The 22,883-nt window shown below is 57.3% G+C and overlaps 2 protein-coding genes across 8 annotated transcripts in view; one reads left to right on the forward strand and one right to left on the reverse strand.

The window, feature by feature from the left end:
* Positions 1-4,745, forward strand: part of DHX34 (DExH-box helicase 34) — a 32,877-nt gene extending 28,132 nt beyond the window's left edge. For 3 of the 4 annotated variants that reach the window (XM_045845292.1, XM_045845291.1, XM_045845294.1), the window contains exons 15-18: positions 242-418; positions 622-760; positions 1,346-1,475; positions 3,242-4,745. In XM_045845292.1, coding sequence (XP_045701248.1) covers positions 242-418; positions 622-760; positions 1,346-1,475; positions 3,242-3,371 — 576 coding nt within the window. In that variant the 3' untranslated portion in view covers positions 3,372-4,745. Of the gene's footprint in view, positions 1-241; positions 419-621; positions 761-1,345 lie in introns of all 4 variants that reach the window. The other variant, XM_045845295.1, reaches the window with a different exon arrangement.
* A 5,858-nt stretch (positions 4,746-10,603) lies between these two features.
* On the reverse strand, positions 10,604-21,497 carry MEIS3 (Meis homeobox 3). Of its 4 annotated transcripts, none has more exons than XM_045845279.1 (13): positions 21,010-21,497; positions 18,990-19,171; positions 18,610-18,763; positions 18,465-18,515; positions 17,568-17,618; positions 17,241-17,339; positions 15,341-15,452; positions 15,002-15,150; positions 13,870-13,946; positions 13,610-13,668; positions 13,419-13,502; positions 12,997-13,066; positions 10,604-11,050 (listed from the first exon to the last, which is right to left on the reverse strand). In XM_045845279.1, the coding sequence occupies exons 1-12, from the start codon at positions 21,019-21,021 to the stop codon at positions 13,017-13,019; spliced, it is 1,080 nt and encodes a 359-aa protein (XP_045701235.1). In that variant the 5' UTR covers positions 21,022-21,497; the 3' UTR covers positions 10,604-11,050; positions 12,997-13,016. The 4 variants fall into 4 exon arrangements, with proteins under 4 accessions (XP_045701235.1, XP_045701233.1, XP_045701234.1 ...); XM_045845277.1 differs by having other exon boundaries at positions 17,241-17,390; XM_045845278.1 differs by lacking the exon at positions 21,010-21,497 and adding an exon at positions 20,612-20,680 and having other exon boundaries at positions 17,241-17,390; positions 18,990-19,146.
* Positions 21,498-22,883: the final 1,386 nt, after the last annotated feature.

Raw genomic sequence — 22,883 nt, forward strand, 5'->3', positions numbered from 1 at the left:
TGGTCCCACAAGTGGCAGGGAGAGGGGAGGGGCCTGGGAAGGGCAGCTGAGATGGAGGATGAAGCATCAGGGTATGCTTTAGATAAGACTCTGGTCTTGAGTGCATCTGAAACCGTGCTGTGATTAGCTTAAGCGATTGGCCCCCGGACCTGACAAGTCCAGGGGTGGACTTCAGGCACAGCTGGATCCTGGTGCTCTGATAGTGTCTCCCCTAGTCTATCTGCTCTCTTTCTCTCCCCAGGTTCCCTACAGTCTCCGGCGGCTCACGGGGCTGGAAGCTCAGAACCTCTATGTGGGACCCCAGACCATCACAACTTCCCCCAGCCTCCCCAGCCTCTTTGGCAGCTCTGCCCTATTCCCCCACCCCACCAAGGGGGGCTACGCAGTCACGGACTTCCTCACCTATAACTGCCTCACGGTGAGCATGGGCCCCACTTTGTCCCCTCACCCCCTGCCCCTGAAGATGGGATTTTAGGAGCCCCGCAACCACATCCAACCTAGTCCAGGGACACAGTGTCAGAATGGGGCCGGTCAGCCCCAAGGGGTTCTCAGAAGGGGCCAAGGCTGGCTGCTGGGGGGCAGGCCCGGGAGCAAGGCCCTGACGCGGCCTGCCCGCTGCAGAGCGACACCGATCTGTACAGCGACTGCCTCCGCACCTTCTGGACCTGCCCCCACTGCGGCCTGCACATGCCCCTCACGCCCTTGGAGCGCATCGCCCATGAGAACAGCTGCCCCGAGGCCCCGCAGGACGGCCCTGCTGGTAAGGACGGGGCTGTGGGTGCGTCTCTCCATCCCGTGTTGTTTCCTGTGCATCTGAGCATTTGCTGGGTGCTCTGGGGGCGGACAGTGGCCACCCCCCCGGTCCCAGCTGGCGCCGCGTGCGGGCTTCATCCCAGAGACCCGGAGCCCGGGCTGAGGCGGGCCTGGAGGGACACCGAGTTCTCCTTTCTGTCTGCCTGTCCCTCTGTGGTTCCTCTGTGATCCGCCACTGTGTCTCTCTGTCCCTCTGTGGCCGTGTCCCTTGCTCTTTTATGTCCCACAGCTGTCTCCACCTTGACCACATCCTCTGCATTGTCAGCCAGGGGGTGATGTGGCGGGCAGACCTGACACGGCTCCTGCCACACTGTGCGGACCCCACCCCAGTGTAGTCTGTCTCTCCCCTGGACACAGACTAAGGACTGGCCTCTGTGTGCATGTATTAATCAAGGGAGGCTTCCTGGAGGAAGCAGAGCCAGATTTCCCGAAAGGCCAGGAGAGCCTGAATCCCCTAGGTGCCTGGGATTTGGGTGGGGGTGTGAGCCTGCAGCAACACGCCCCCCTCAGCTTCCCTTCCTCTCTCCCTCAGGGGCCGAGGAAGCCACCCCTGAGCCGCAGCAGAAGATGTCAGCCCTGCAGAGGCCTTACCGCTGCGAGGCCTGTCAGAAAGACTTCCTGTTCACGCCCACGGAGGTGCTGCGGCACCGGAGGCAGCACGTGTGAGTCCAGCTGTGCTGGGAGCCCTGGGCAGGGCTGTGGACTCCACCTGAACCCGCACCCTGGGCTCAGAGCCACAGTCTGGTTCCCCCCGCGCTCCCCCGTGGGGAGGGGGTGTGGATAAAGTCTGACACGCTGAGTCGGACCCCCGGCCTGCTCCTGTCCACCCAGAGGGGAGCAGCGGCCTGTTGGCCCTCCCCGTGGTCCCGCTCTCAGGCTGGCCCGGGGGCCCTGGAGCCCTGGGGCAGGTATGGCCGAGCAGGGACTTCAGACCTGGGGCGGGGCCTTGGCGCCCCTGCCCTCCCCAGTGCAGTCAGGCCTGCACTGGCCCGTCTGCCTGTGTCGCCTCAAGAGTTGGCGAGGAGTGGGTGTCGGTGTCCGCGTGAGACCATGGGCGGCGCCACGGGACCCACTCCTGCACGGGCACTGGGCCGTTCCTGCTGTGGGGCCCGTGGGTGGTTCCCAGCCGTCCCTCGGGACCTTCGGCGATGCTGCCCTGTCCCCGAGGAGCCCCCTGCCTTGGCCCAGGGGCACCCCTGCCTTAGATGCCTCCCCTTCCCCGGCTGTTGGCCACACCCCTCCCCCCCTCCCTACCCGGATGCAGCGGGGCCAGCGGGGCCTACCCTGCCCTCGCCTGCCTCTGTCCCCACTCAGCTCCCAGGGAGCTCATACAGTCCCCAGCTCCACGCCCTCCCCCCCACCGCCGCCGCAGCCTCTCCCCTGGCCCTGACCACCGCCCTGAGCCCCAGCTCCCCGCTCCCCGTGGCCAGCTGCCTCTTTGGCATTGACACTTGTAGCCTCACAGGTGTCTGGGGCGTCACCCAAAGTCCCCAGAGCCCCCAGAGCTGGCTGGGGCCTCCCTGGGGCAGCCCCTTCTCACTCCGGCAGTTTGTAAGTGACACTCCTTTCACTCAGCTGTTTTCCATTCACACGGTTATCTCGTGCTCTCTCCCCCCACCGCCCCACCAACCAAGATGTTTGAGCTTTCCTTTTGGGAGTTTGTGTCCCCCAAATCGGAGGCCTCTGCCCCAGCTCGGAAAAGTGCGGCTCCATTCGGCCACTCTCTCCCGCCCGCACGCACTCCTAGCCAGTCCCCTTGGCTCCCCCGTTAACAGATCCAGAGTCGGACCCCAGGTCTCTGCCACCCCTACCCCCCACTCCCAGGGACCGGGCCAGCTGCCTCCTCACTGGTCTCCCAGGCGGCCGTAGGTCAGGTTGGCAGTGCGTCCTGCCATCGCACCTGCTGGAACTCCGCTCCATCACCCGTGTGTGTGGAAATAGAGTGTTCGCACTTTTTAAAAGCCGGGATTACACACCCATGGTTCTGCAACACGCTCTGAGGGTGACTCGGAGAGCTTTCTGAGTCAGCACAGAGTCTGCGCGTTCTGCGAGGCCGCAGAGCGGGCCACCATGCTGCACGTTTGTTTAACGGGGCTTGTGTGGGCAGACAGGTCTCAGAGAAAGGAAGAAAGAGAAACATCATTTGGTTGCGTCCCGTAAGCGCCCCGACCCAGGTTTGAACCTGCAACCCAGATACGTTCCCTGACCGGAAATCGAACCCCAAGCCTCTTGGTTATGGGACGATGCTCCAGCCAGCTGAGCTACACTGGCCAGGGCCAGACAGTGCATCTTTTGTTCCTACAAACAAAGCTGGAGGTGGCGTCGCTGGTCAAAGGGAGGGTGCATTTGTGCAGGTCATTTGATAGATTCCCCCCAATGTCCTTCCCACAGCCTGCACCTGTCTATTCCTGTTATCTCTGTTTCCCAGGTTGCCAGTGACCCGAGCATCTCTGCATATTGTTCTGGGCCCTTCGTGTTTCCTCTTCTGTGCTGGCTCCGTTTTTGACTATGTGTTTTCCCAGGCAAATGGCAAAGGCCATTTTCTTATTGGTTTGTAATAGCTCTTTATATACTCTGGATCTTAAGCTTTCTCATAGACATGACAAACATCTCTTCCAGCCTGTGGCTTATCTTTTGGGTTTGTTTAAGGTGACTTGACTCAGCACTGTTCCATTTTTTTGGTTGTCAAGTCTCTAACTGTCTTCTGCATCCCCCAACCCAAACAATTAAAAATAGAGAAGCGGATGAAGGGAGAGACTACCTCAGAACCTTCCCCTCCCCCGTCCAGCCAAATCTAATGACTTAGGACTCTCAGGACTGTTCTTGCTTTCCCTCCTTCTTCCATGTTAAACATAAAAAGAGTGTGCCATGGGCAGAAGCAGTTTTTACATTTTCATTGGCCGGACGGCACTGAAAATGAGCCAAGCCAGTGTCCACCGAAAACCCGTAATTAACCATCCCTGGCGTCTGACCCAGTAACTCCATCAGAGGGAGTTGGGAGAAGGTGGCTACCAGGGCGTGTGTCAGAATTCAGGGACTCAGGGGCCACAGACCCTCAAGGGTGACTCTGTGGCCCTTGGCAGCCAAGGAGTCTGTCCGCTGATTACCCGAGAGAGACGTCTGTTCCGATCGTGCACCAGAGCTCCAGGTGGGACTGTGGCTTGGCCGCTGTCCCACCTGCGTGGAGTAACCCCCAGGGGCCACCCTTTCTCTCCGTGGACTGGCGCCGATGAAAAGAGTTGAAGCCCTTGCTCACTGCAGGTGCGTCTGCGGGGAAGCAGGCACCTTCACCCACCTTTCGGGGGATTGGTGCGACTTCCCTGGACCGCAGTTTAGCAGGATCTTGCAAAATGTGAAGTGCACATGCCCGCACTCGACAGTCTTGCGGGACGTTCTCTCCGAGCGAACAGCGGGAAGGTGCTCCATCCCACCTGAACAGCTCGGAGAATGTTTCCGGAAAATGAAGCATGCCTGAGCCGCCAGCATCCACAAGAAACAAACCGTGACCAGCCCCCGGCAGCCGTTCTAATGATATTTACTCTGGTTTTAATGGTATTTTTATGGCTAATGTCAAGCATTTTTTTTGTAAGCTTATTAACCATTTATATGCGGTTGCGGCTCAGCACTCATCGTTAATTCGTTCTGGAACTCGCGACCAGTGCTGGAACCGACCAGTGCCCAACAAGGAAGCAAAAGGCAGGCAGGGCTGTGACCCAGACAAGTTCTAGCCAGTGTGACAAGTCCCCAGCAAGCGCCAAGCGCGGAGACTTCTCAAAATGCGACTGAGTACCAAGATTGACGAGTTCTGAAGTCGACGAGTACCGAGGTGTGACTGTACTTTTTATATCTTATGTTAAACGTCTTGCCTCTTATAAAGGACTGTTTGTCATATTGATTTGAGCTATTTATATAATAAAGATATAGTTTACACATTTCTTTAAATATATTTGGCAAATATATGAATTGTGAATATTTTCTCCAAGTCTATAATGTGCCTTTTCACTTCAGTGTCTTTTGCAGAGCAGGACTTTTAAAAATTTTTAAATATTTCATTTCTTTATTTTTCTGAGAGAGGGGAAGGGAAGGAGAAAGAGAGGAAGAGAAACATCAGTGTGTGGTTGCCTCTCACAAGGTTCCCACTGGGGACCTGGCCCACAACCCAGGCATGTGTCCTGACTGGAAATCGAACCAGCAACCCTTTGGTTCACAGCCCACGCTCAGTCCACTGAGCTACGCCAGCCAGAGCAGGACTTTTTAATTTTAATAAAATTCATTACTTTTATTTGTACTTTTAAATTATTTTATTTTATTATCTTTATTATTCTATTGTTTATTTTAATAATAATTTTAGATTGTACCTTTTTATTAATTTTATTTTAAATTTTTATTGTTTGGACTTTTTGTATGCTAAGAAGTCTTTGCCTACCCCTAAGGTCATGACTTTTTCCATGTTTTTTCCTAGAAGTTTTATAGTTCAGATTTTACCTTTAAGCCCATGACATTGCCAGTTAGTTTCATGTATGTTGTGAGTTTGGAGTCAAGGTTCATTTTTATGCATATAATTGTCTGGTTGTTCTGGCACCATTTGCTGAAAAGACTGTTTATTCCCTGTTGAATTAATTCACCACCTTTATTGAAAATCAATGGGCTAAGCCCCGAGGTGCATTTCTTGCCTTCAGCCCACCGACCTGTGTGTTGGAGCTGTCCCTGGACCACCCGGTCCGGCTGCTGCAGCGGCACAGCGAGTCCTGGAGCTGGGCAGGGCCGGGCCTCCAGCTCTGTGCTTTGCCACAAGCCGCAGCTGTCCTAGGCCTGTGCGTCCCCACGCGAGTGGCAGAATCAGCTTGTCCACTTCTACAGAAGCCTGCTGGGGCTCCAGCTGGGAGTGTCTTGGCCCCACAGATATTTAGGGAGAACGGACAAGTTGACAGCAACAGTAGCAAGTCTTCCAAGTCTTCGAGTCCATGAACATGGTACATCCGCTTTTTAAAAAGTGCATTTAAGGTTTTCTTAATTTCCCTCAGCAACATTTCATGGACTCAGTGTGTGTATCTTTAAAAAAAACGATTTTATTTATTTTTAGAGAGGGGAAAGGAGGGAGAAAGAGAGGGAAACATCAGTGGATGGTTGCCTCTCACGCACCACCTAATGAGGACCTGGCCCACAACCCAGGCAGATATCCTGACTGGGAATTGAACTGGCGACCCTTTGGTTCACAGGCTGGTACTCAATCCACTGAGCCACACCAGCTGGGGCTGTCTTTCTTTTCCTCCCTCCCTGCCTCCCTCCGTGCCTCCCTCCGTGCCTCCCTCCGTGCCTCCCTCCATGCCTCCCTCCGTGCCTCCCTCCCTGCCTCCCTCCCTGCCTCCCTCCCTGCCTCCCTCCCTGCCTCCCTCCCTGCTTCCCTTCCAATAAACAAGACCTGTCTCAGTTTTTGTGGGTCACCATTCATTCCGTCATCAGGATCACCTGGGAAGGGCCAGAATTCAGCCTGCTGATCATCGTGCAGTACACCTGGGGTCGTCTCCAGGCTTCACCAAAAATGGACCCCTTCTACATGCACCCTTGGACTCACATGGCACAATCCAGTCCACACCTCCCAGCCTGCTCACCCCCTCCCTGTCGGGCCTCTGCCTCCCCCTCCTTTCCCCTCACTGAAATTGCTCCCTCAAGGTTAATGGTGACCAGCAACTATTAATCTTGGTCCTTATCTTAGTTGTCCTCATCTCAGTTGTGTTTTGCCGTTTTCCCGCCTGCCATGAGCTCTTAGGGTCAGCACACCAGTGACCTTTGGGCAACACGTTAATTTGATGGCACCCTTGTCTCTAAAAAGTGCCTTGTCTCCCGATATTCTTTCCCTGCTCACCTTCCTAAGTAGCTCTGAGAGCCCCCTCCCCCCTCCCACATTCCTGAGTGTCCTGCCTGGCTCCTCCCAGTCTTCCCAGCTCCACCTTCACTCCCTGTAACAGTTTCCCATGGCGGCTATAAAAGGGCACCGCTGAACGGGCGACTCCGACAGCAGAAACTTCTCTCCCAGTTCTTGAGGTTTGAAGTCTGAAATCAAGACGTCATAGGGTCTCGCTCCCCCTGAAACCTGCAGGGGGGTCCTCCCTGGCCTCCCCCCAGCTTCTGGTGCTTTGCTGGCCAGCCTCGGTGTCCCTTGCTGGTGGCAGCGTCACTTCGGTAGTTTTCTGTCTTCACGTGGCCTTCTCTCTGAGTGCCTGTCAGTGTCCAAATCTCTCTGTTTTGTAAGGACACAGTCACATTAGGGCCTGATTTAGGATGTCATCTTAACTTCATCAGCACAGACCCTATTTCCAAATGAGGTCACATTCACAGGTCCTGGAATCAGGGCTTCAGCATATCTCTTTGGGGACACAATTCAACCAGTAACACCCCCTCCAACCCACCCTCCACAGGGCAACCCAAGGGGCAAAGCACAAACCCAACTCTCCTTTATCTGCTCAACATCCCTCCAAGACAATGGAATATTACTAAGCCATAAAAGAGAATGAAGCACTGACTCATGCTACATTAATAAATCACAAAAGCATGTTAAATCACCCTGGCTGGTATGGTTCAGTGGATTGAGTGCTGGACTGTGAACCAAAAGGTCACCAGTTTGATTCCCAGTCAGGGCACATGCCTGGGTTGTGGCCAGGTCTCCAGTAGGGGGCACTCAAGTGGCAACCACACATTGATGTTTTTTTCTCCCTCCCTTCTCTGCTCTAAAAATAAATAAAATCATGTTAAGTAAAAGAAGCCAGATATAAAAGATCATGTATTGTAAGATTCCATTTATATGAAATGCCTGAAACAGGCAAATCCATACAGACAGAAAGTGGATTAGTGGTTGCCTACGTTTGGGGGTTGGGGGTATATGGGGAGTGACTGCCGAAAGTAGGAGCTTTCTTTCTGGCTGATCGTGGTAACAGATGCACAACTCCGTGACTATTCTAACGCCTTCGCGCGGCACACTTTCACTGGGTGGATTTTTCTATCTGTGACTTCCATCTCAATAAAACTGTTCCCAAAACACCACCTCCCGTGGCTCCCCAGCGCCCTCTGGCGGGCGCCCAGGCTCATTCCCTGCCCCACATTCTTATGCATCTGAGCTGGATGACCCACAGTCGCATTTTCAGACTCATGACTGCCAAGAGGCTACAAAGCCGCACAGAGGGACGCTTCCGCGGACACATGCAGGAGGCACCCAGTTATAAAGACCCGCTCTTCCCCACATCCCACCCGGACGCACACAGCAACGCCCAGAGTCTCCAAGTCACAGACACACGCACACACACACACACACACACACACACACACACACACGGCTCACCCTGACAGCCAGCCCGGGACCCCGCCATTCCTCAGGGACACACACGCACCCCATACAGTCACAGGCGTGGCCGTGGACAAATCCTGGCGGCGCCCGCTGGGCCAACAGCCCTCCCCCAGCCTCCCAGGTCCAGAGCCACAGCAGCCACACAATGTTCACACATACACCGGTCCCAAGACCGCCTAGCCCTGCCCACCCATCCTACAGAGGCCTCCCCGCAGAGCCGTCTAGGGTCCCCGCTTCCCCCAGGCCCCGCCTACTCCGCGACGCCGACCACTTCACAGGCTGCCCCAGAGCTGGCTGATTCCGCACCCCAGGAAGTGGGGGAGGTATTTTTAGTTACAATTAACCTCCAACCCAATTTCCCTCCACCCCGAGGCACATCCAATTGGTATAATTATAGAGAACTAAGTGAGAGGCATTTCCAGTCACCGGGAGAAGGTGGGGGAGGAGGGGCGAGGGGAGCCACCCCTCCCCCACTTGCCAATGTCCCAGGTTCCCCCATCAGGCAGGCAGGCATAGATTGCATGAACTCACCTGGCCTTCCCTTGAACTAGACCTCAGGCCTGGGTCCAGCCCTGCCCCCCTCCCAGAACCCGTCTTCACATGCCTTCAAAGGAAGCCGTTGTTGGAAGCCCTTCCTGCTGTCTGTCCCTCATCCGTCCCACTTCAGTTCTGGGAAGTGTGGGGAGAGATACATGCTAACCACAGTCGCCAAAACAATATCTGACCCAGAAAATATTCTGTGTTAGGCCCTTTAAAAATCAGTCTTTCCCTGGCTGGTGTGGCAGTGGATTGAGTGCTGGCTTGTGAACCAAGGGGTCGCCAGTTCGATTCCCAGTCAGGGCACATGCCTGGGTTGCGGGCCAGGTCCCCAGTAGGGGGCGAGCAAGAGGCAACTGCACATTGACGTTTCTTTCCCTCTCTCCCTCCCTTCCCCTCTATCTAAAAATAGTTTAAATCTTTTAAAAAATAAAATAAAAATCAGAGTCTTAGATTCTACTTCTTAAGATGAGAAGCCATTGAGCAGCATAGTTAGCACACAAGTTTCGGAGCTGCAAGACCGTCATCGTGCGAATGCACGCCCACTCTCTCCCGCTGTGAAGCCCCCTGCCAGAGCACCTTCACTTTGCTGGGCCTTGTTTTGTTTTCTCCCCTCTGGGCACTGGGGACTGGGATGGGCCCACCTCCTGGGACTCGGTGGTGGGTTGACGGGGTTGGCAGAGTGAGGCTCCCAGGACGGATCCTGGCACACAGCACGCACTAGATAAAGGTAAATGAACGCCTCTGCTGTGCGCCACCTGTCAGCTTCTAACAGACCCAATGATGCGCCCATTGCAGGCCTCCACCTCGCCGCTGGTGGGGCGGCAGGGGTCTGTGGCGTGTTCTCTGAAGGGCAGAGAGTGTGTATGGGAAATACCTGTGTCCCGAATGAATGAATGAGTGATTGACAGGTGAAGGGCCTAGAGTCCAGGAGTGCTTCCTCCGCTTTCCACCTGTTTCCCAGGATGCCCTAAGTGGCAGTTTCTCTAGTTACAATGACTCCCAACTGACTGAGCACTTACTAGGTGCCAGGCACCATCCTCGGCATTTCCCTTGTCACACCTCCGTCAAGCCGTATGGCAGAACTGTGAGACAGGTGCTACGATCCCCACTCTTCAGATGCAAAGACTGAGACCCAGAAAAGTGAAATCACTCGTCCCAGGCACCATAGCTATTATGTTCCAGAGGCAGGATTTGAACCCATGTCTGTTGGCACCACTCCCAGTGGGTGGGGCTGTTCATGACAAGCCCGCCCATCTCCCATGGGACAGGTGGAGAAAGGAACCTGGTAGTCAGTGTGGGAGACTGATGCAAAAGTGGTCCCAATTCTTCATCCCTCCCTGTGTCCGCCTCTTGCAATGTGAGCTTGTAGCTCCACCCAAGAGGGTAGAGTCTATTTCCCCTCCCTTGAACCTGGCCTTGGGACTTTAAGGGGCTGAGAGATAATCTTGTACCAGATCTGAGCTTGGGACTCAAGAGGCCCTGGACCTCTCTGTTCTCTGAGAGTCCAATCAGCCTGTGAACAAAACTGGCAGCCTGCTGGCCAATGTTACCATGTGATCCAGTCACTCCTGCTGGTCCTGCTGCCAGCAAACCAACCCCCAGAAGCAGAGCCCCCTTGCTCACCTGTCCCAGGCTACAGACACACAACAGAGCCCTGATGAAACCACAAGACCCGCCTAGCGGATCCTAGTTTAAAATACCAACCCACTGAATAATGAGCTAAAAAAAAAAGTGGGTATTTTGAGCCACAAAAATTTAGGGATTATTTGTTACACAGCAACAGCTGACTGATATGTGAGGTGCCCAAAGACAGAACAGGATAGAGTACTAATTATCATTGTAATGAGTGATTTCTGAGCTTCAAACAGATAAGGTACATCTTAGAAGAGACACAAGAATTCCAACTGGTGACTTTTTGAAGATTTTATCATTAAAAAAAAAAGTAGAAGACATCAGAGAAGGGAGGTAGGGGCAGAGAGGAGGGGAGTGGGTTGGGAGGATGAAGGGAACCTCCCCAAATATCGGATCCGGGTGACCCTCCTCCCGTGACAACCCCAGCCCACCCCCAATTCCATCTCTGTCCTGGAGGTGGGGTCCCAGCCACCATCTTCCGACGACCCAGGATCGCAGCTGGGGTTCTGGGCAGAGGCGAGGGGAGAAGTGGGGCGCCGAGCCTAGAGGCTCTGTCTTTGTCCTTCAGAGACCCCGGAGCGGGCGCTCAGACCCCCCATGTCCCAGTGGGGCCCCACGGAGGTAGGTGTTGAGTGGGAGGGCCGTGGAGGGTAGGGTCCTGAAGCCAGCGGTGGGGACCAGAACACGGTGTGGGCCTGGTGGTCACAGTCTGGAGGCTGGAGGCTGTGGAAAGGGGAGGAGAGGCCAGGTCAGGAGGTGGGAGAGGGTCTGGCCCCAAGTCAACCCTCCTGTGCAGCCCCCACCGACCCCACAGGGAGAGGGATGCAGACAGAGAGAGGGGGAGAAACAGAGAAAGAGGGAGATGAAGAATGAGAACAAAATGGAGGGAGAGAGACAGAGATGAAAGATGCACCCTGGCTGGTGGGGCTCAGCAGATTGAGCGCCGGCCTGCAAAGGGAAAGGTTACAGGTTCAATTCCCAGTCAAGGCACATGCCTGGGTTGTGGGCCAGTTCCCCAGTAGGGGGCGTGTGAGGAGCAACCACACATTGATGTTTCTCTCTCTTTCTCCTTCCCTTCTCTCTAAAAATAAATAAGTAAAATCTTAAATGAATAAAAGTAAATGAGTGAAATCTTTTTTAAAAAGAAGAGATAAAGACACAGTTGAGACAAAGAAAGAGAGAAAGACAAGGAGAGAGGGAGACAAAGAGACAAAGACGAGGGCAGGGGGTGGAGACAGAAAAGGCAGACAGGAACGACAGCCCCCTGGGAAAGCAGGGCGGGAGGCCCCCCTCATTGCTCCTGATCCCAGAGGGGCTCTGACCCTCAGACCAGGTCACACCTGTCTGGACCACTTGGAGCAGAGCAGAGACCCCCACTGACCAGCGAGGCTCTGAACAAACCCATCCATCTCCCCTTCCCAGCCTCAGGCCTCCACTGCCCCTGCACACCCAAGCCCTCCGGGGTCTCCCGTCTCCTCTCCCAGCCTTTCTGTTGGCCCTGAATCTATCACTCACCTCACTTACCAGCCCCAGCCCAGCTCAGTGTGTGGGGGTTGGGGAGGGGCTGTTTTCACAGCCATGAGGTTTCTAGGTGTGCTGGACCTTTGCATATGCTGTTCCCTTCTCCCCTACCTCACTCCTCCTGTTCTCTGCTCCAAAGTGCCCTCCTCCAGGAAGTCCTCCCTGAACTCTCTGGCCTGGGTCTGATGCCTTCTCTGGGCTCCTCCAGTTCTTGGGTTCCTTCATTCCAGCCCTGCCCACTCTGGGTCCTCACTGTCTGGGACAGGTCTGTCTCCACCTCTGGATTATGAGCCCCAGGAGGGCAGGGTTGGGCTGTCACAGGGCCTGTTGGGTCCCCAGCACCACCCAGCACAGGGCCAGGCACAGAGGTGCTCAGAGAATGTATACTGAATGAATGAACAGATGCTGAATTAAGGAGTTTCTATGTTATAGGGGGGCACTAAGGAGCCACAAAAGGGTTTTAATCCAGGGAGGGTTGAGATCTGACCCATGCTTTAGAATCTCCAGGTAGCCTCTCCACCCTTGGCTTTTGCACATGCTGTTCCCTTTGCTTTTCTGAGCTGACTGAACCCTCTTCTCTCTGAGCCTCAGTTTTCTCATCTGCAAAGTGAAAATTATAATAGTCTCTTCCTCTTGGGGTTGTTGTGAAGACTAAGTAAAAAGAAACTCTAAAAGCTTAAGACCTGGAAGAAGAAAAGAATGTGCCCTATTACTTTGCCCCTAATGTCTACCGGGTGGATGGACTCCTATTCATCCTTCAGTGCCCCACCCAGAAGCCATGTCCTCCAGGAAGGCTTTCCTGATATCTCAGACATAGCTGACGGCTCTCTCCTCTGAGCAGCCTGTGTTTTATTGTTTCAGCTGTTGTACTGGTTTCTGGTGTCCGCTTTCACAGAAGCCCAGAGTTTTCTCAAGAGAAGACCCTACCTGAGGCATGTCAGGGCGTGTGTGTGTGTATAGGCGGGTGGAGGAACAGATGGGTGAATGAAGGAAATGAGCCAGCTTCCCTCCTCCAGCCTTGGCGTACACTAAGCTCAGGGAGCAACGCTGGTCCTGCTCTGGGCGGTCCCCGGCGCAGGCCAGAGATGTCACAGAGGTGTGAGCTCTGCGAGGCCCCACCCCAGCACCCCGAGGCACTGGACACTCACCCCCCTCCCGACTCCAGCCTCTATAGATAATGCCACTCCCCTTCCAGGTTCAAACTCATCCCCATCGATCCTGGAAGACAAAAGAGGACGGTCAGTGGGTCTTTACCGGACACCCACAGATGCCCCCCATGCCCCTCCCGACCCTTTCTGTCTCAGGGGACCCCTCTATCAGGCCAGACTGAGTCATCGTTTAAGATGGCACTGGTCCTTTAAGGAAAAGCGGAGCCGTCCAAGTCGCAGGCAGAGCCTGGAAAAAGCAAAGTCTGTGAGGAAAATGTGGGCACCTCCAAATCTGCTCCAGTTATGCAAATGAGGCACTATAATGATTACTCATGAACATAACCCAGAAGGTGGGGCATCTTCATTTAGAGGAGGGGCCTGGTGTGTTGGGGGCGTGGCTTGGTGAAGAGGCCGGGCCTTACCTGCTGGCCTGACAGTCACGTGTGGCTGTGTCTCCGTGTAGCCCGCCATGGGCTGGCCCTCTGGGCTGAAGGCTGCACCCTGCCCTGGGAGGAGGGTTGCGGGGCGCAGCCTGAGCCCCAGGATGCCTGGGTCCGGGCTTTGACCCTCCCCCAGGAGCACTAGGCCCTCTCTCCCCTTCTCCTCCCCGTACCTGTGCGGTTGGATTGATCTATCATTGGTTGCACGATGCGTCTCCGGGCATTAATGAACCTGGGAGGGGTCGTGGAAATGGAGGAGGGTGTAGGAGAGAGGGAGAGGTGGACACAGAGACAGACAGCGAGCTGGCAGGTGAGGCCCGGGATGGGGTGGAGAGTCTCTGAGGGCTCGGCGGCCTCCTTCAGCACCTCGGACAGCGCCCGGCCTCCCACCCCGCGCTCCCCACGCACCGCCCCAGCCTCTGCAGTCCCTCACCAGTTGTTCACTTGCAGGATGGTGAGCCCCGTGTCCTGTGCCAGCTGTTTCTTCTGCTCCTCCGAGGGATACGGGTGCTGTGGCCATCAGCAAGAGTCACCTTGCCTGCCGGGCCACCATCGGATCCCCAGGGCCTGGCCCGCGGGGTCCCCGGGGATGGCGAGCACAGGCTGGGGCAGGGGCCGGAAGAGCCCGCACGGCGTAGCTTTTCTGTGCTCCCCGGGGCCCAACAGGGGGAAGCAGAGCGAAGCTTTGGGCAATTACGCCCGTGGGCGCCCCCGCCTCTTCCAGCAATTAGAGGCTAATTGGCCAGCTCTCATTCGGGAAAGACAGAGCTTGGGGACAGCGCTGCACAGCCAGGGAAGGCGGCAAAGCCCAGCCACCAGACGCTATGAGTCTGTCAGGGCCCCGTGTCCGGCTCTCCCGGTCCCGATTTCTTTCTTTCTCTATGCCTCTCTCCTCTCCTCCCCTCCGCTCCCCTCCCTCCACCCTGTCCCTGTGACTCAGTGTCTCCTTGTCCCTATCCTGCTCTAATTCAATCCTCCGGAGACCTTGGGCCTCCCTGTCCTCATCTGCAGAAAATAGGGCTCCGCTCTCACACGGCATGGGCGCCTGGATGGTGGATGATTGACAGGTGGGTGGAGAGGGGCCAGTGGTCCATTGAGCAGGCGGGTGGGTTGGGGGAGGGCTGAATGGGTCAAGAGCTCTCAGCAGCACCGGGCACACACGTAGTGCTCAGGACATTTTTTTTCTGGCCAGTGCCTGCCACCCTCACCTTGAAATCCCCCCCCAACATCCCCTCTGCCTCAGTCTCCCTTTTCTGGGTCTCTCTGGGCCTCAGTCTCTGTATGTCTATCCTTCTCCATCTCTCTCTTTTTTTTTTTTTAAGATTTTATTTACTTATTTTTAGAGAGGAAGGGAGGGAGAAAGAGAGGAAGAGAAACATCAAAGTGTGGTTGCCTCTCATGTACCCCCTACTAGGGACCTGGCCCACAATCCAGGCATGTGCCCTGACTGGGAATTGAACCAGCAACCCTTTGGTTCACAGGCCAGTGCTCAGTCCACTGAGACACACCAGCCAGGGCTCCGTCTCTCCCCAGGCCCACCCACCCTGGGGGCAACGGGCTCTCACCGAGAGGTGCTGGAACAACCAGGCTCTCATGATGTTGGTGGCCACCTTGGGGAAGATGCCCCTTTTCTTGTTCCGCCGCCGCTCCTGGTCCAGCTCCTCGTCCTCTCCCCCAGAACTGGGAGATGCCACGCTTGTGTCCAGCCCATCTCCTGAGGGTGGAGAGGCGTGCCATGTTTCTGGACAGTGAGGGTGGGAGACCAGACAGGGCAGAACCCTCACCCACCCAAGACAACGGCTCCACACCCAGCCATCTGTGCTGTCTTGGAAGTCCTACTTGCTATCTAACTCCAGTCCTCAGTCTGACTCCCACATTTCCCTTCTGCCTCCCAAGCTTCCCACCTTGGTCACTGGAGTTATCCCCACTCTGGGAGGCCAGGCCCCCGCTGGATGGGCCCGGGGTCCCCAAGTGTACAGATCCGCTGTCTTCATGGTCTCTCATCCACGCATTATTCTGGAAAACAAGAATGGGAAGTCAGTGTGAAGGCTTGGGACACAATGTAGCCCAGTAGCTGAGGCCACGGGCTCTGGAGCTAGGACTCCCAGGTGGAAAGCCCGTCCCCGCCTCCTCTCTGACTGTGTGACCTTGGGCAAGTCACTTCACCTCTCTGTGCCTCAGTCTCCTCAACTGGATAATGGAGGACGATGATGGTCCCCACCTCAGAGTGTGGAAGCAGCGAGTTAATTCACGCAAAGGCACATAGCAGTCACTCAATAAAGATGAGTTTGCACAGAGCTACAGCACCTCATCTGAAATCCAGAGGCTCTGCAGGGGTTTCAGAATTCAGAACTTGTCACGTTTTCTAGACAGTAAGTCACGCACACGCCATGCGGTTCCGAACGCCCCCAGCAGGGTCTGGGGCCTGACCTCGCCATCGAGCTCATTAACAGTTCCACAGCAAAACGGATGCCCAGTTAACTCGGTGGAATGAATAAAGGCTATAAATAGCCGTCTCATTCGTTCAGGTCAGATTCTGCTGCCCAATGAGTTTACGCTAAACTTATGGGGGAGAGAAAACAACACTCAGCTTTCAGACACGCAGGGGACTCAGAACTGCAGACCAGGGGGTCCGGGACCGTGTGCATGGCATCCACATGCCTTGAGGGGCCTGGCGGCGTGGTGCACTCGCCCTCCGCCCAGCTCCATGTCCAGGCCCCCACCCCCAACCCCCGCCCCGGTACAGACAGCACCAAGACTTCTGTGTCATGTGGCTCGAGGCTCAGCTCAGTGTTGGGAGGCAGATGGGTGTGAGGGGGGTGGAAACAGCCCCCTGAGCCCGGGGGCGCCCGCCTGCCTTTGTGAGTCCCCTGGACCCTGCCCACAGCACCCGCCATCTGTGTCCTGCTGGGGCATCGCCTGAGACGGCAGCCCAGCGAAGCCTCCTCCAGGCTCCGTGCGTCTGTGTGGAATTGTGGGTCTGAGTGCACTGGGGGTTGCTGGTGTGCCAACTGCGGCACCCCCGGGTCTGAAGGCCTTTTTGTGCAAGGATAGAACCGCCACCTGTAACTGTCCCAGTGCTGGGTCCGCGGCAGCGTGCCTGAAGCTGTCCTGAGACTGTCATGGACACACAGTATGAACCTATGCCTGTGTCTGAGATGGCACAGTGGTCCCCGCAGAGGAGGTGGCCGTGGCTGGGTGGCTACATGGGTAGAGCTGAGCCACACACTGTGTTTGGAGCGTGGCTGTCACTCTCTGAGGTGGCCAGGCGGCTGTAGCTGACTACCGCACTTTGCGGCTGTAGGTCAAGGGGCTGGCTGTCTTATTTGTGAGACAGTGAGACTCTGCTGGGTGGCTGCCGGCCACGGGAGTGAGTCAGAGGCTGTGTGGAGATAAGGAATATGTGCGGCCGTGTCTGATCCGCGTGGCAGGATCTGGGGCCAGCTGTCTCAGTCCGCATCGGTGTGATGGTTGTGTGTGCACCACACACACACTCTCTCTGGAGTGATGGTGTCTCAGTCAGGCTGTGTGGTCTCTGATGCCGTCACGCAGCTGGGACGTGTGTGTCTATGTGTGTGGCACATGCTGTCAGCTGACCACGAGTGAGAATGCCTGCCACTGAGTTTGTGCAACTGTGTGTGAACCTGTGTGCATGCAGCCGAGTCTATGGTGGTGTCTTCAGCTGTCAGGGGGTGTGTGTGTGTGTGTGTTTGTGTGCAAATGTGTGTCCCCCCACGCTATAACCCAGCTGTCCAGAGTGGCTTGGGTTAGAGGGTGATGCCTGGCACCCCCTCCCGGGCCCACCTGGTCTGGGATGCTGGGGCAGGAGCCTGGGTAGTCCTCGAGGTCCTCCCTGCAGCCGCCATCCCGATCCTCGATGACCAGGTCGATGGGCATCTTTCCCTTGAGGCAGGTGATGTAGCGGTGACAGAAGTTGTCGCACAGGTCGTGGACCTGAGGGGGCACCGGGGTACTGGGGGGGCCACCCGGGGGCCAGGGCTGGGGTGTACGGGAACGGGGGTGGCATTCTGCTCCAACTCCGGTGGGGAGAGAGCCTGAGGGGGGTGGAGGGGTGAAAGGGAAAGGGCTGGGGGGCAAGAGAGGGTGTGGGGGGAAGTGAGAAGCACTCACCTTCTCCAGCTCCAGCAGGTGGAACCGGAGCACCTGAATGGCCTGGATCATCTGAAAACAGGGGCAGGAAGAGGCAGAGGAGGGGAGAGGGGGCGAGGGACAGAGGAAGAGAGAGAAGAAGGAGGAGGAGGAGAAGAGAGGGAAGAGAAGAGATAGAGGAACAGAAAGAGTGAGATACACAGAATGACAAGGACAGAGAGACACACAGAGACAGGGGCAGAGAAAAACGGATCCGAGATTCCAGGGGGAGTCAGAGACAAAGACAGAGAAGCCAGAGGTACAAGGGACAGAAAAGCATCCATCACGAGATGAACACAGGTAAGCTACCCTAATCTCTCTTCTTTGCCTGCTTGCCCTCTGCTCTGTTTTCCACCCTTCACCTGCAAACTACATTTCCCAGGGGCCTTTGCCAAAGGGCTCAGCCAATAGGAAGCCTTGGTGGGAGCTGGAAAAAGAAAGAAGCCAGGGTATTCCTCCCTCTCTCTCCCTCTCCTCCCCCTTCTTTTCTTGTCTCTTCTCTCTCCCTTCCTCTCCTCTCTCCTTTGCATCCAAGTCACTGCACTTGTGTGAGCTCTGCTCTCCTGGTAGCATGGCTAATGCTCACTGAGTCTGGGCCAGGTACCATTCTAAGCGCCTGAACCTTGCTAACTCATTAAACCTGCACAGCAGTCCTATGAGATAGAAATTTCTACTAGCTGCTCTTTACCGGTGAGGAAACTGAGGCACAGGGAGATGTCCTGGTTCAGAGAGAGAGGATGTGGAGGACTGGGATTAGAACTCGGGTCACTGGCCTGCATTCTCAAACTTTAGGCCACACCACATTGCAAATGGGTAACAGTTACCGTTGTTTGAGCACATGGACCCCCCCCCCCTGCCCCGAGCAGCCCAGGGTCTCACCAGATTGTCCAGCTCTGGGTTGGAGGAGAAGAGGGGCCTCTCGGAGCGGACCTGGGAGGAAGAGAGGGGCCAAGGAGGGCACAGCCTGTCTCCCGCCCGCCCTGCTCCCCGGCTTTCCCGCTGCGTGGAGGGTAGGGGTGCCCACCTGCTTGGCGAAGGCGGCAATGTCCTCGTTGAAGGAGTCGGAGGAGCAGACGTCACCGCCCAGGGGTGTGCCCAGTCCAGCCCCATCTCGGGGAGAGCAGGTGGCCAGCTCACATTTCTCAAAGACCAGGGCCAGCAGCGGGAAGAGCGGGTGCCTGCGGGAAGCAGGAGGGGAGAGAGTTCACAAGGGGAGGAGAGGGCAGGGGTCTCTGAAACACGGAGCAACTGGGAGGGGACAGGAGACCCAGAGGGAAGAGTTGGGAAGACAGCCCCAGAGTGGGGACAGTCAGAGAGAGAGACAGGGACTCAGAGAGGCCAAGAAACAGAGAGAGAGGCCCGCGTTGTGAAACCCCGTGGAGCCTCAGCCCGGCCCCCACTCACCCATAGATCTCATCCTTCTCCCTCTTCAGGCCCTCGCCGTCCAAGCCCGGGGGTGGGGGCTGCGGAGGCCGGTGAGGGCCATAGGGCCCAGGGGCTCTGGGTGCTGGAGGCGCTGCCTCCGAGAAGCCAGCCAGGGCTGCAGTGCCATCCGCGATGCCTGGGTAGTGGGGCAGCTCATTGTACTGGGGACAGGCGAGAGGGGGAGAGCCCCAGGGAGGCATCAGCACCGGCCGGGACCCAAGAGACTCCCTCTCCCTGCCACAGGAACCAGCCCTTCTGTCCCCCAAGTGTCCCAGACATGCCCCTCAGTCCCCCCCATCTCCCAATGTCCCATGGAGCTGTGTGGGACTGAGGACCCTGTCTTGCACCCCTGCACTGTGACATATGACCAAACAGAGATTCCTGAGGTGTGGGCAGGAAGGTCCAGAGGACAGACCCAGGTCTCTGATCTGAGGGTCAGGGTGGAAGGGTCAGGGATCAGCTGGCTGGTATGTGCCAGCTCCTCACAGAATGAGGAAGGGAACCCTGGCTGGTGTGGCTCAGTGGACTGAGTGCCGGCCTGTGAACCAAAGGTCACTGGTTTGATTCCCAGGCAGGACACATGTCTGGGTTGCGGGCCAGGTCACAGGCGAGGGGCATACGAGACGCAACCACCCATTGATGTTTCTCTCCCTCTCTCCTTCCCTTCCCCTCTCTTAAAAAATAAATAAATAAATAAAATCTGAAAGAAAAATGAGGAAGGGAGGAAAAAGGGGAGAAACCCAGGGGGGTGGGGAGAGAGGGGAAAGAAAAATGGTGAGAGCGATGGGAAAAAGGCAGCGAAGGAAAGAGCCAGGACTCAGAGAGAGATGCAAAGAGACAGAGGGAGAAGATACAGGAGACAGCCGGGGAGGCAGAAGAGAGCGATTTTCACCCATAGACACTTCCCATAAAAGCAATGCGTTGTTTGTACACAAACGTACATGCACAGTCTCACCGCCTTCGCTTTCACTCGGGTTCTCAAACATGCATAACCGGCCCATCCCCCTCATCTTGGGGGTCCGACACCCGCACCAGAGCCAGCCATTGCGCGCGGGAATGAATGAATGAGTGAGTGATTGAATGAATGAACGAGACATTGAGCACGCACAGGAGTAAAATGAATGAATGAGGCATTTAGCACAGTGCCTGGCACGCATTCAATAAACTCTTGTTGAACGAAAAAGCCACAACCGCACAAGCCCACTTTTGCAAACAGTCCCAGAGAGAAACCACGGGCATCCGGGCAAGGTTTCTGAGTCCGGCCACCACGGAGGTTCAGGCGCTGGGGGAGTCTGGGGACCTTCAGTCGCCTAGGTCAAACCCCTCCTTTGGGGATGAAAAAACTGAGGCTTAAAGGGGCAAAGAGACTGGAAGGAGGAGCGCAGAGTTCCGGCCACCGTCCGCTTCAGCCCCGCCGCGGACGCGCGCCGGCGCCGCGTGCCTCTCTGCCTCGCTGCCCGCTCACTTCCTCTCCTAACTTCTCCCGAGCCCTGAAGTTGCATGCGACCGCTCCTGGCTGTTCGTCGCACGTCCTACCGTGTCGGCGCGGTCCTCGCATCTCGGTACTTCTGCCCCCTCCACCCCCCAAGGTGCCTGCTTACCTCCCAGCCTGTCTCCTCCGGTCTGGCCCATCCCCAGGGCAGAGGGGCCCTGCCTGGTGAGACCCACCTCTCCCTGCGCTGTCCCCACCCTGAACCCTCGGAGGACTTGGAACAAAAGTAGAGCAGGGAGAAGGATGGGGGGGGGGGGCAGAAAAGGAAGTGGGGGGTAAGATAAAGGGCTTGCGGTGGAGGGAGAGGTGGAGGGGCAGAGTGGGGGGAACCGAGGGCCAGGGAGAGGGAGACAGAGAGGGAAGGTGGGGAAGGTGGGGAAGGTGGGGAAGGTGGGGAAGGTGGGGAGGGCGGAATGGGCTAGCCCGGACCACAGCGCCGGGGGCGGGGATGGAGGAGGGGGAGGCGAAGGCGGGCTGGGGCACAGGGGTGCCGGCCCTCAGACCTACCCTCCGGGCCATGGGCTGATGCCGGCGGCAGCTCCGGGGCGCCTCCAGGGCCTGGCCGGCGGGCAGGGCGCAGCCGGGGGCAGCGGCCCCCGACGGCCCGCGGGGCCGACGCCAGGGGGTGGGGCAGGAGGCTGGGTGCCCGGCCCCCCCACCCCCGCCGCCGTCAGCGGCAGGCGCCGGGCCGTGCGGAGGTTGCGAACATGGACCCCCGGCCCCCTTCCCCCCGTGGGGGTCACAGCCAGGGGCTCATGCCGGCGAGGGAAGGGGCGAGACGGCGGGGAGGGCCTCCCAGGCCCCTTTCCCGGGGCCCCCAGTCCGTTCCCGGTCCCGGGAGGACGGAACCAGCCCGAGACAAACAGACCGGGAGACGAGGGATGGGGCGGGGGGTGAGGAGGTGGTCCGGCCCGGGCGGAGGGGGCGCCCCGCGCGGGTGCGGGTCCGGCGCGGGCGGCCCGGGGGGATGCTGGCGGCCCGGCGGCCCCGCTCCCCCTTCCAGGTCTCTCCCTCTCTCTGTGGTCACATCCGGAAGTTCCACATCGGAGATGCTTAACCCGCTGTCCGCCGGGGCGCGGGGGGCTGGGCGGGGCGGCCGCCGGCGGAGCCCCCGCCCCTCCCCCCGCCCTGAGCCCCCTCCCCCGCCCCGCCCCCCACTCCGGGGTGGAGGCTGCTTTTGTATCCGAGTCTCCGGGAGTCTAATCTCCCCACCCCTCCCGCCTCCTTCTCTCTGGTTCCCCCCACCACCCGGGTCTTCTCTGCCTCCCACTCCGCTGCCACAGGTCTCTGTCCCTCTGTCCCCCTCCCCTTCCTCCGCGCTCTACGCCCTTCTGCGTCCCTCTCTCCTTGGTTCCTTCTTTTCTCTACATGGTCGGTCTCTCTTTCTCTCTCTCTCTCTTTCGTTCTCCGTTTCTTTCCCTCTTTGTCTCTCTGTCTCTCCCATCTCTGCCCCACACACCTCTGCCTCTCTCCGTCCCGACCCCCACCTCCTACGGGCCCCCTGTTCCGTCGGTCCGCCCCTCCCCCCTCTCTGTTCTCTCCGACTGGGAGGCAGGAGAGAGAACCAGAGGCTGCAAGTAACCCAAGCCCCATGTTTCAGTTCTTGCTCTGCTCTCCTAACTACCCTCCCCTGGGGGACAAGGACACCTTTGCACCTGTGTTGGAAGCCACCTGTGTGTGTCTCCAGCTTTGTCTGGGCATCTGGTCGTCTGACCATGCCTGGGTGTGTGTGCCCGCGCATCGTTTCTGTCTGAACATGGGGTGAGCGTGGGGGGCGGGGTGCCGGAGTTTGAGCAATGTCTGAGCCTGGGACTCGGTCTCTGCACAGGTGTGTGTCCGGTGCCCAGGCCCCGGGAGGCCTCATCCCACCCCTCTGCCCATTTTTGACTCCTGCCCCTGAGAAGGTTCTTACCCCGCAGTGTCCTGGGTGAGTTTGGGTAGTCCCCAAAACTGAGGGTGCATGATGTGACTGGTTACAAAGATGCGGGAGAGAAGACCCACAGCTTTCATCCGGTTTCTGGAGATGGCAGTGGCAGCCTTTGAAACTGGTGCTCTAACAAGATAAGGATTTGTGCAACAGAAACTTACCGAGCACCTACTGTGTGCCAGGTGGTGTTCTGGGGGTACAGCAGGGAGCAAGAGGCAAACTTCCTGGCCTCTTGGCCCTCACCTCGTACTGGGGAGGGGGTAGGGAGAGAGAACAGTGAGGTCGATACATGTGTGAGCACAAACGATGCCCGCCTGCGGTGACAAGTGCTCTGAGACAGAGTGAGGACACAGGGGTGATGTGGAAAGTCCTCAGAGGAGGTGGCATCTGAGCAGAGGCCCGAAGAGCGTGAGGGAGCCAGGCCGATTCGCCGGGCAGGGGAACGGCACGTGCA

The sequence above is a fragment of the Phyllostomus hastatus genome, unplaced genomic scaffold, assembly GCF_019186645.2.
Source record: "Phyllostomus hastatus isolate PE091 unplaced genomic scaffold, TTU_PhHast_1.1 phas_contig_468, whole genome shotgun sequence".
NCBI classification, from domain to species: Eukaryota; Metazoa; Chordata; class Mammalia; order Chiroptera; family Phyllostomidae; genus Phyllostomus; species Phyllostomus hastatus.